At 38.7% G+C, this 12,060-nt stretch overlaps 3 protein-coding genes across 3 annotated transcripts; 1 reads left to right on the top strand and 2 right to left on the bottom strand.

The window, feature by feature from the left end:
- Positions 1–23: 23 nt before the first annotated feature.
- Positions 24–3,123, bottom strand: LOC121754000. Its single transcript, XM_042149325.1, has 9 exons — positions 2,838–3,123; positions 2,365–2,429; positions 2,219–2,280; positions 1,275–2,126; positions 1,113–1,191; positions 928–1,032; positions 723–854; positions 447–631; positions 24–366 (listed from the first exon to the last, which is right to left on the bottom strand). The coding sequence occupies exons 1-9, from the start codon at positions 3,028–3,030 to the stop codon at positions 222–224; spliced, it is 1,818 nt and encodes a 605-aa protein (XP_042005259.1). The 5' UTR covers positions 3,031–3,123; the 3' UTR covers positions 24–221.
- Positions 3,124–4,017: 894 nt separating this feature from the next.
- Positions 4,018–6,624, top strand: LOC121754001. The gene is made up of 2 exons (XM_042149326.1): positions 4,018–4,131; positions 4,564–6,624. The coding sequence occupies exon 2, from the start codon at positions 4,670–4,672 to the stop codon at positions 6,425–6,427; it is 1,758 nt and encodes a 585-aa protein (XP_042005260.1). The 5' UTR covers positions 4,018–4,131; positions 4,564–4,669; the 3' UTR covers positions 6,428–6,624.
- A 146-nt stretch (positions 6,625–6,770) lies between these two features.
- On the bottom strand, positions 6,771–10,170 carry LOC121754005 (LL-diaminopimelate aminotransferase, chloroplastic-like). Its single transcript, XM_042149329.1, has 9 exons — positions 9,884–10,170; positions 9,377–9,444; positions 9,160–9,276; positions 8,756–8,818; positions 8,486–8,590; positions 8,324–8,374; positions 7,835–8,155; positions 7,360–7,566; positions 6,771–7,201 (listed from the first exon to the last, which is right to left on the bottom strand). Exons 1-9 carry the CDS (start codon positions 10,044–10,046, stop codon positions 6,908–6,910), a joined length of 1,389 nt encoding a protein of 462 aa, XP_042005263.1. The 5' UTR covers positions 10,047–10,170; the 3' UTR covers positions 6,771–6,907.
- Between the last annotated feature and the right edge of the window lie 1,890 nt (positions 10,171–12,060).

Raw genomic sequence — 12,060 nt, 5'->3', positions numbered from 1 at the left:
TCTTCTAAAGTTAAACAACTGAGTGAGCAGAATTTTGTGTAACACTTCTCTTAATACATAAAACAGAATTGACCAATATGCCGGTAGTTTGGTTTTTACGCTTTACAACAACAGAAATGAAGAAAGAATGGCAACAACCAAATAATAATTCAATAAATAATTGAACAAACAGGAACAATCGTCACAAAACTATGTTTGCTGTGTGCGTGCTCAACTTAGGTTCAGCGCCAACCGTTTCTCGTCTCAGCCGCAGCTGCCTTTCCAGTGCTCTGTGGTTCCGAAACTTGGGGTGAAGTTTCGTGTATCACGTCCAGCTTTTGACCAGGAATCAGTAATGAAATCAGTTCCTGCTTTCTTGATTCAACCCTGCAAATATCAAAATATCCATTTTTATCTATCAACCATCTAAGTAAAGGCATATGTTTGACAGAGAGAGATTTACTTACCCCTGAGGCCTCGCACGTTTGGGAACAGAAGATGATGTTAGTTTTCTGAACTTATCCAACCTTTGCATAGCACTACTCTTTACCTTTTGCTCTTTAGATCTATTACTTTCTGGTGTCATCGAAGCTGCTGATTTCAATCTCTCCTGCCGTTTTGGAGTCTTTGAAACCACTGCCGGGCTCCTTTTCTGCAAAAGTTCAAATTCGTGACAGCTTAATACACTACTACTACACTTGAAGGAAGTATGAAATACTCCACATGAATAAAAAAATGCTTACTTGAATATCACTAGCATTTTTCTTCTGTAACTTCCGACCTGGGGTGCTCACATTTGCATTTTCACATTGGCTAGCTGGGGGGTCGACACCGACTCTTCTATCCAAGGTGGCTTCCTTAAGAACTCCTCTCTCCTGAAATTACAACGTGATTAGATCTCTGTTTGCTGTTTCAAAAATTCAGCTGCAATGTGGAGGTGGTCCTCACATCAGTTCTTAGTCTAAATGGTTTAGGATTTGTGGCCTTTGGTTTCTTCAGCTTTGTAACCGGACCACTCAAACCCTCTTTCAGAATATCATGTGCTTGAGTAACCTATCCAATCAATAATTTATTGCAATTAGAAACATGTTGAACGATAAATGCAAACAACAACAAAGTCTGAAATAAGAAACCTTCTTTCTAACTTGGTCACATTTCTCGAGCACTCCAAAGATTTGTCTTCCATTTTGCTTCAGAATGTTGCTTGGCATTCTGCATACAATATGATACCTGATTATTATCACTTGAAAAATAGCTGAAAATATGTTTTCCAACATGTTTATAGAGTTTCGAACCTGTTTTCATCAGAAGCAGCAGCGTTTTCTTTGTCATCTCCATCCTCAAAGTCAAGTCCATTTCGTTCCCCTTCAGAAGAATTGTTTCCATGGTGGTCTACACAACTTTCTGAAGTAATGTTTTCATTCCCATTACACTCCTCAGCTTTTGTAACTTCTCCTTTTAAATGATCTGCTGAGGCAGAATCCAAGCATTGTGTCGCTGGTGGCACTGTCGAATGTGCTTCTTCATGACTAGATTCTTGAAGTCCAGACTCTTCACTGACTTTTGTGTCCAACTGTTTTCCAATAGCACAACTTTCTTCCTTCTTCAAGCTATGTGTCTCATCCTTTCCCAGAAATTTCTTACGTTCCTGCTTCTGAGATAACTGTCCTTTGGTCTTTGTTCTAATCGATCTTCCTGATTTATCTTCTTGGCCTTTGCAAGCTTGAAGTGGTTTCCTTCTCTGGCTCGAAATCTCAAGCCTATTCATCCCTTGGCATAACTTTGAGACGGGTGTACGCAGCTCAACAGATGTCCTTACCTTGATGGCTTTCTTTGGAGAGCGAAAGACCAACGCCTTCGCCACCATTCGACTCTTTGGCACTTCAACATTGATACGCTTTGGATGCTGAACACTTCTAAACGAACTTTGATCAGTTGTGCTCTTCTTGTTCCTTGGAGTTGTGAGATACTTTGCAGTAACCGGTTTCGTCTTTGTCACCGGTGTAGATCCAGGCTTCAAAAGGGGCCGAACGACCTTTTTCTTGCCCTCATCCATCTTCTTGGACATCGATGAAATGACAGCCATCCTTGATAGTCTCGGCTTGGAAGATTTCGGAGGAGCTGAAAGTGGGCATTTTGTAGGTGTTCTGCAAAAGATATCATTCAATATTTCAAGAAGCAAGATAACAGTATCATATGGCTACCGAAAATAAACCTGCAAGATGAGACTAAAACGTACCTCGAAGCATTTCTGTCGAGTGCTTTTCGAAGCCTTACATTGGGACTCCTGGCTGCCATCACCTGTTTGAGCAGAACAAACAAAGATTTAGTAATCCACAAGAGAAGAGGCAATGCAGTGGCGAAATCAATGATTTGATGACTAACCCTGAGGACAAAATTGTTGTAGATTGCTTCAGAATCCATTTCTTCCTCATGCTTTTGGTCACATCCTGAAACAAAAATCAACCTTCTTCTTCTTAAACACTAATATACAAAGAATGTTTTGGATGTTATCCTGAAAATTGAAGATCAATTTCAACAGGGAGTTGAAAAGTGATACAGATTTAAAGATCTAATACATAAAAATGCTTTGCTAACCGCAGCAATTCAGTCAACAATACAATGAATAAGCTCATAATTCCCAACTATTACCAGTTAACTGAGGAAAACCCTCTCTCTCTCTCTCATTGCAAAATTATCACTAACAAAAACAAATCTCATCCATCTAAAGAGAAATCATGTTAACAATGCAACCTATTATTGAGAAATCAATGAAGCCAGCTGCAAAACCTAGATTCAGAAAAATCAAAATTCGGAAAGTAGAGAAGAGAGCCGAGATCTGGAATTTGGGAACTAACCGACGCGGAGGCAAAACCAGTAATGGTCGTCGGGGCTGTAGTGATCCGGAACAGTGAAGTCCACAAACTTCGGCGCCTCAATTTTATCGTAAAATTCATCGTCCTCTCCGCCTTTCAATGACCCGATCGAGTCTCGGTTTTCCGATGATGAAACTGATGAGAATTTAATCGGAATTTCGTTATACTCCTCCATTTTTAGTGAGATTAATCCTTCACCGCAATAAACCTCTCTCTCTCTCTGTGTGAATTATTAATGGAGCAAAAAGGGGTGGAGATGGAGCGTTGTGCACTTGTGTGAAGCGACAGCATCAGAAGAAAGGAGGAAATTCAAATAGGAGGCCAGTCTGAAAGTAGCCGTTGGGATCAATCCTACGTGGCTGCTGGTTGTAGGAGAAATGCAACTCGTTGGGCTTTCAGAGTATTGGGCAAGTATGTAGTGACCCAGCCCAATTTATTGGCCCAATCCGTAAAATTGACTATGCTCAATTATTTTTTATTCTTAGCATTGTGAGTTTTTTCTACAAGTTTGAGTGACAAATTATGAAGCTAAAAATTCTTAATTATACCATACAAACTTTTTTTAGGAAAGATCCAAAGCGAAATTGGTGCATACGCTGTAAACTTTGGTGATGTCAATAAATAATAAAATAAATTTGTATTAATGTGACAATAGATAATTAGGTGACGTTTTGTGTTTAAGTACTAAAAACTTAATAAATACTACTAGTAAATAAGTTGGTCAAATGGGAGAATTGAGAAATTTTCAAATTATCTGATTCATTATTTAAATTTTAAAATTATAGAACACAAACTAGTACTAGAGTTTAATCAAATGATGTGAGTTTGGTAGGCCATTAACAAATTCTAAATAAAAAGTGGCACTTAGACCTTGTTCGGTATGCTAGAATGAATTTGATTCATAATTCCACTTTATTCATTTGCTTGATACGATAAAATGAATAAGAAAATAAATAAAAATATAAAAAAATTGACATTTCATTCCTACCTTCCTTCTATTACAACCTTCATTTTCATTCCATCATAGTAGTACTAAATATGGCCTTATAATTAAAATGTACTGTTAACTATTACAGAATTGATCAATATAAAACTAAACAAAAAAGTGAATGGGTCCAATAAGAAAAAAGTAGAAATATCCAAAAAAAAAAAAAAGTTAGAAAAGAATATGAAAATGTCGTCTTGACCTCTCTCTCCTTCAGCTCTATTCCTTTTCTTCTCAACCCCAATCCCACTTCACTCTCTCTCATCGATCACTCTCCACTGTAACTCTCAGGTATCATACTCTAATTCACTCCCTCTTCGTCTGTTTAGCTCTACTGTTGATTGTCACAATTAATCATGTTCCTGCTACTCTTTAATTTCATACAATTTCTTGTTTTCTGGGGTTTCTCTATTAATTTCCATGAAAAGCTCCTCTCTATTTTATTGAAGCAATTCGCTTGCTTTTCGAGTATTTCGAGCTGTATCTACACTCTACTTTTGTCAATACCGAGCTTTTTACACTCTAATTAATATCTGTGATGAAAACAGTAATTTTTGTACTGTTTATGTTATTACTCGTATTAGTGTTGTTTTTGGAATTTTTTTTAGAACACAAAATATGAGGTTATCGAATATTTGATGTGTTTGGAATGTTGCTGATTTTTCACACATTCTACTATTGCAATGCAGAATAACACTGAGTTTATTGTGTGTGATTTTTTAGACTGTAGACTATCTGTACAGTTGCTGAGGAAATTATTGAATCGAATAAGCGGATTGGTTAATAGTTGTGTTGAAGAAGCAGAACCTTTCCGTTTATACTTTGTTTTATGGAAGATCGCAATTTTGTTGTTGGCCAGGAGTTTCCAGACGTTAAGGCCTTCCGGAGTGCAATCAAAGAGGCCGCCATTGCACAGCACTTTGAGCTTCGGATTGTTAAGAGTGATCTCATCCGTTACATAGCTAAATGTGCTGCTGAGGGCTGCCCATGGCGCATACGTGCTGTGAAGCTTCCAAATGCTCCGACTTTCACAATAAGAAGTCTAGGTGAAGCACATACTTGTGAGAAGAACGCGTACGCTGGGCATCATCAGGCTTCTGTAGACTGGATCGTCAGCTTTATAGAGGAACGGTTGCGTGACAACATAAACTACAAGCCCAAGGATATCTTGCACGATGTGTATGAGCAATACGGGATCACTATACCCTACAAGCAGGCCTGGCGTGCCAAGGAGCGCGGACTGCAAGCCATATACGGCTCTTCTGAAGAAGGGTATTACCTCCTTCCGGTGTACTGTGAGCAGATCAGGAAGAACAACCCGGGAAGTGTTGCTGAGGTGTTTACCGCTGGCTCTGACAACCGGTTCCATCGTGTGTTTATTTCGTTTTATGCTTCTTTGAAGGGGTTCTTTGAGGGTTGCCTCCCTATCATTGGGCTTGGTGGCTTTCCGCTAAAAAGTAAATATCTTGGCACGTTGCTTTCTGCAACTTCCTTTGATGCGGATGGTGGATTGTTTCCGCTCGCCTTTGGTGTTGTTGATGTGGAGAACGATGAGAGTTGGATGTGGTTCTTGTCGGAGCTACGCAAGGCCTTTGAGATGCATACGGAGATCATACCGCATCTCACCTTCTTATCCAAATGGCAGAAAGGTGTCGGGGATGCTGTGAAAAGGAAGTTCCCGGCTTGCTGTCACGCTGTTTGTATGAAACACTTGAGCGAAAGCATTGTTAGAGAATTCAAGAACCCTCGGCTTGTCCAGCTGCTCTGGAAAGCAGCATACGCCACTACTGCTTCTGCGTTCAAGCAGAAAATGGCTGAACTCGAGGAGGTCTCAGCAGAAGCATCGAAATGGCTACAACAATACCCACCTTCTCGTTGGGCGTTGTTGTATTTTGAGGGAACTCGCTATGGCCATCTCTCATCCAACGTCGAGGAGTTCAACCAATGGATACTTGAATCCCGGGAGCTGCCAGTGACTCAGGTGATCAAACAGATCCACTGTAAGCTGATAATGGAGTTTGAGGAGAGGCGCGCCAGGTGCAAGTCGTGGTTCTCCATTCTCGCCCCGTCAGCGGAGAAGCACATGATCGAGGCCATGAATCGCGCTTCCACCTATCAAGTTCTTCGATCAGATGAGGTATTGTTTGAGGTCCTCTCAGCTGAGCGTTCTGACATCGTCAACATCAGAACGCATTCCTGTTCTTGTCGCAACTGGCAGCTCTACGGGCTGCCATGCTCGCACGCTGTTGCAGCACTCATCTCCTCCAAGAACCATATACATGCTTTCACAGCAAAGCACTTCACTGTGGCTAGCTACACTGCTGCATACGCTGAAGAGATCAATCCCATACCGGGTAAGATCGACTTGAAGAAGGAAGGCGAGGGTGAGACCACCATGGACGATGAAACAAGGACTGTACGGCCTCCTAAGGTTAGGCGGCCTCCCGGACGCCCCGAGAAGAAGCGAATGTGCGTGGAGGATCTCAACCGGGAGAAGCATACCGTCCATTGTAGTCGATGCAATCGAACCGGGCATTATAAGTCCACTTGCAAATCGGAGGCTTGTAAGAGCATACAACAGATGTAGGTTTCTCAGTTTTGTAATTTAGGTTGAAGCTGTTCTCTTCTCTCCGGTCTCTCTCCAAAATAGGGAGTAGTAAATGTTTTGTATAATAGAATTCTTAATGCACTTCAAATGTGCCTAGATTATAAAAAGAAGTATGTTATGTAAATATACCAACTTTCAATATCTTTCTTTCAACTTTTTTAGCGTATTAGCTTCCACATTAGTTTTTCCCTGAATCTTATTTTTTTAATCTAAATGCATGAACTTTGGGCTTTTATGTTATTTCATCAGATTTTTTGTAACAATTAAGTAGAAAGGTTGTGTCTTTACGTGCAAATCATTTTCGCTATTTGAACACAAACTGTAAAATGGAGTTGATACTTTTTATTCAAAGAAAAGTGAGGATTAAACAGTCTGTTACACAGGCTTTTTACTAGTGATGGAGAAAACGACAAAGCATGTAGATTCAATTCAAGCATTAGAGCCACTGCTGATTGGGTTTTACTTGTACAGCTCCTTGAATCTTCTACAGGCTTCGAGAACATTCTCCCTGTGCCCGAAAGCGCTGACCCTGACGAAACCTTCGCCACCAGGTCCGAAGCCACTTCCGGGAGTGGTGACGACATGGGTCTTCTCCAGAATCTCACTGAACACATCCCACGAGCTTCGGCCGGGAAAGTGGACCCAAACATATGGTGCATTTTTGCCTCCATAAACCTTAAACCCGAGCGAATTGAACGTGTCAACGATGATAGCTGTGTTTTCCTTGTAGAAACCAACCACCTCATGCATTGCCTGCACATAGAAGAGTCATGCTCATCATTCCAGGCATCATTTTTTTTGTTCATTTTCTTCTAATCATCTTTAAGCTTTCTTGAATGTGATACTCCTGAAGAAATTGCTAAAGATTGAAAATGGGGAAGAAAATGAAAAGATTTGGACAAGGAATCGACCTTAATGCCTTCAGGTGAAACGCAGGCGAGACCACCAGCTTGAGCAATGTTAGATGCACCATTGAAACAAGTACACACTATACGGTTGAAGTCCTTTGCCACTGGAAAACCATCAGAATAATGGAGCTCTTTCGGAATGGCTGTCCAGCCAAGACGAACTCCAGTGAATCCAGCATACTTGGAGAAAGAAGAAACTTCTAATGCAACCTGCATCCAATAGAAATGACCAACTTAGGAACAAAAGATTATTAAGGGGAACTCTATCTTCATGAACATGTTCTCATCTTCAAACATTTTTCATGCTTTCTCTTGAAAAATGTGAGACTACAAATTTATGACAAGAGTGCCATTATTGCAGTGCATGTAGTGTAGAAAGTAAAAGAAAGGATGGATCTGAAGAACATCATATAAATACAAGACACAAGCATACAAATAATAATTCTATTGGATTAGGAAATTTGGATATAGCACAAACCTCTTTAGCTCCAGGAATCTCAAAAATGGATCTAGGGCTATCATCTGAGACGTACATAGCATAAGCAGAATCATAGACTATGATAGAACCATTTTCTTTAGCGAATTGTACAAGCTTGGTTAGTTGATCTCTTGATGCAGCAGAACCGGTAGGGTTATTTGGAGAACAAAAGAAGATGATGTCTGTCCGGCCAACAGTGGACAAATCAGGAAAGAACCCATTTTCAGGCGTGCACCTCATGTACTCAATATTGGCATACTTCTCCACATCCTTCTGAAACAGCCCAGTCTGACCCAGAATAACGCTAGAATCCACATAAGCCTATAGAGAGGCAATATTTCATAAAATTCCAAAGAAAATAAAAGGTAAATTTTCTATGTGGAACAGCCAATAGATCCTCATCCTGCTAACAGTTACTCCGTATAACAGTTCATTAGCAGCAGATAATGAGGAGGCAAGCAAGAATAAAATAAAGCATAATATATTTACCGGGTAAGATGGGTCTTGAACAGCCATTGTCACATTAGATCCAAAAAGGACCTGCCAAACAAGAATCAATAAAAACTCTAAGCAACCAACAAGCTATATCCAGTAACAAATGCCCCTGTACATTGCGGACCTTTGCCCAAAATAGAAGTGAAAAAGGCTAACCTGGAGGCGAGATATGTCACTTTTAGCACCATCAGATACAAATATATCATTCTCTTCAATGCCAAGGCCAGCGTAATAGGTTGAAGCAATGGCAGCTCTCAATTTCTGTTAAGAATTAAGTTAGAAAGATGAGTGTATTTGTTTCTCAATACCAATGGCCACCATACCTCTCACTCAGATTGGAAAAGGAAGGAAATGAGATACTGGTGGAGGGAAAGGGGGCAAAAGGAAACACAGAGCACATAACAGAAGAGACAAGAAGATTACTACCTGTTCACCTTGTTCGGCACCATAACCGCTGTAACCAGAGACTGTCGACAGCACTTCTGATCTCTGATAATAAGAACAATTGTCATCATAATATGTGGAAGAGCATCAACATTGAATAAGAAATAAGAGCACCAAAACATTGTTACATACAGCATATGCTAAACATGTAGAAACAATAGTGTCCCAATCTACCAAACCCAGTTGTTTTCTGACAATTATGAATAAACTAGTTACTAAGTACAGCCTGTGGGATCAGGACTATAATTTCCACTGATGCAAACACACACAAGGGGAAGATACAAGAAGAGTGGGTCCACATGCACACCCATATAAGAGTAAGCTTCACGTTTACCCTCGTAAAAAAAATCTAGAAAGAATTGTTGATGAGGCTCAGAAAACAATACCTTTGACATGGCAGAAGTAATGACTTCTGGAATTGGCTCAGTTGTGTCACCAATTCCAAGGCTGATAACTTTAGCGTCTGGATTTTTAGCGATGTGTGCATTTCTCCGTCTTGCTATCTAATAAAGCACAGGCATAATGAGAGTCTAATCAACTACACTTGCATCGATAAAACAAGAATCATCAAACACAGTTAGAAACAACAGTCCTGAAACAGACCTCGGGAAAGAGATAGCCAGCTTGAAGCTTAGCTAGGTTTTCATTGCGCGCCACATTCGTCTTGTAAGCTTCATCAAAAGTAGCACCAACAGTCAGAATACTGAACTAAAATTAATGTCTTGAGCAATCTCAATATAATGGAAGAAACCAATCAGGGCACATTCAAGAATAACATTCTCATCCTCATGAGCAAAACTCTCTCTTTAACGTCAACTGCAATATTCATCTTATCAATCCGTAGCATTCGTCACTACACATCCATAGCTCCACATCTCCTTATTGTTTTTGCTAATTCAAGCAGAAGTTCCAAATTGTTCTTAAAATTTAGCTCTCTCGTCTTTCCAACCATCCTTACTCAGATATAACACAAAGACCGAGTTTTTAAAGGGGAAACAAACAGAATTCGTAAATTCCAGATAAAAGTAAAAAAAAAAATTGACACTTGATTGATAACAGAAGGATTGAAAAAAGAGAGCACGTGATTGGATAACGAGAGAAGTGAGGCACCAGTTTTCTCAGCTGACGGCGTCGCAACACATATGACAACCGCACTCATTCTCCCCGCCACAGAAACATGAGAAGGCCGGAGGGAGTTGAGATTGTTGTGAGAGAGGAAAGTAGAGGTGGATGCGGAGAGAGAAGTGGAAACATTTTGATGAATCGCCGACATTTTAAGCTCAGAGTGTGGAGGATGAGAGGTTGAGGCTGCTGTGTGTTGCAGAGTTGTACAGAGTTCAAAGCCGCCAAATGTGATGATTTGCAATTTTTTAAGGTAATAGAAACCCTAGACTATACTCCATGTCATCTGTGGTTTTAGAATTTCATTTTCAGATACTTATGCTTCTTTAATAAATTTGTTTGATCGGGATTAAAGTTTGTCTAAAATTTAGAGGCTATTTTGGTAATAAAATTGCAGCTTAATTCAGAAAAATTTCTTTTCTCTTTTATTTAATACTCCTACTAAAATACGTTTCTACTATGTAAAAGTTGAGAGTTTAAATTAAGAAAGACTATGATAATTGATTGCTTAGTACAATAAGTTAGGTATTTCGAAATGTGAAATAGGGGTATCCATTTTGAAATTACGGTTAGTGTAGCTAATTTGAGTTACTATTAAAATTTCATGTATTTGGGAATTTATTTATTTATTTACGATGTTTCGAAGGAAAGTATCAAACCTATCTAGGGGTGAGCATTCGGTGGTTTCGATTCTGTTTTTTTTGCCTAACCGAACCAAAATTGAAAAACCGAACAAAACCAAAAAACCAAAAAAAATTATGGAGTATAAGCTAACAATGACCTAAAAATGTCCCGCGTATGATTTTTGTTCTGCATTTCTGTATTTAAATTTAGTTTTGAATAGATCAAAACCCTTATTTATACTCCCTCCGTTCCCAAAAAATAATGCACTCTGGGTTTGGCACGGATTTTAATACAAAATTGGGAAAGTAAGAGAGAGGTAGAAAGAAAAAGTAATTAAAGTGTTGTTAGTGGAGAATGAGTCTCGTCTTATTAGACTAAAAAGAATGTCCAACATTGAAAAGTGCATATTCTTGTGGGACGGATGAAGTATGTACGAATAGAATATAAATAAATATATACTCCATATTTTATAAATAACATAAAATTAATAGAATTATAGGGGACTACTAGTGTCCTTTGACCCTTAAAGTCACAACATCATTCCAACCACATGCTGCCATGTGGCAGGTATAAGTATGGATGTCAACCGGGCCGACCCTACTAGGGTTGCGGGTCAATCGGGTGCGGATTAATTGGGTTGTGAATTCTTTCGGGTTGTAAAAGTTCAACCATAACCCTAAAAGCTCGAGTTTCGGGCTAGCCCAGCGGGTTAATCGGGTTGCTACCGATAAGATTAACATGCTATCAATCCAATAAATAATGTTGAAAATTAGTTATATTCATAAAATGTAAAATATTTAATTATGATAAATTTGAGATATATGATCAAACTCAATCATAAACATGATCAAATACTAATATTTGAGATATTTCGTGAAATTTTAATGCATGTTTTAGAAATTTAAATATTTTTTTAAAAGTGAATTTGAAGTTTTTAATTTATTTATTAATTATTATATTAATAAAAAATTTATATATAATTTGTATATTTAATATAAAATTGAAAGTTATTTTTGTAGTTATCTATATTATAAAATTAATCAATGAAATGTCGAATTAGGAGTAAAATAGAATAATAGAAATTTTATCGGATTTTCGGACCAGCCCATCGGGTTTAGCCCTAACGGGTCGTGGGTGGGCTAATTGAGTTTTAATTTTATCGGGCTAGAAATTTCCAGCCCTAACCCTATAAATTTGGCGGGATATTCGGGTCAGCCAACGGGTTGCGTGCTACATTGACATCCCTAGGTATAAGCAGCATAGTAACGATATTAAGCAATAAAGGATGACACATAAGAATTACCTCGGATTGCATAAAAGATAATTTATGTTGCATTAAATGTAATTTATTTTGCATTTTAGTCTATAATGCAAAATAAATTGCATTTAATGCAACATAAATAGTCTTTTATGCAATCCGCTCATCTAAGTCATCGACTAAGTTTGTTGCTTAATAACATTGTTTTGCTGCTTATATATGTCACGTTCACGTGGCAACATATGGTTGAAAGGATGTTGTGATTCTAATTTGAGTTATTTTT

Source organism: Salvia splendens, chromosome 11, assembly GCF_004379255.2.
Source record: "Salvia splendens isolate huo1 chromosome 11, SspV2, whole genome shotgun sequence".
In the NCBI taxonomy this organism is placed as follows: Eukaryota; Viridiplantae; Streptophyta; class Magnoliopsida; order Lamiales; family Lamiaceae; genus Salvia; species Salvia splendens.
Note: the sequence above shows the minus strand (reverse complement) of the source record. Positions and strands in the feature narration are given on the sequence as shown.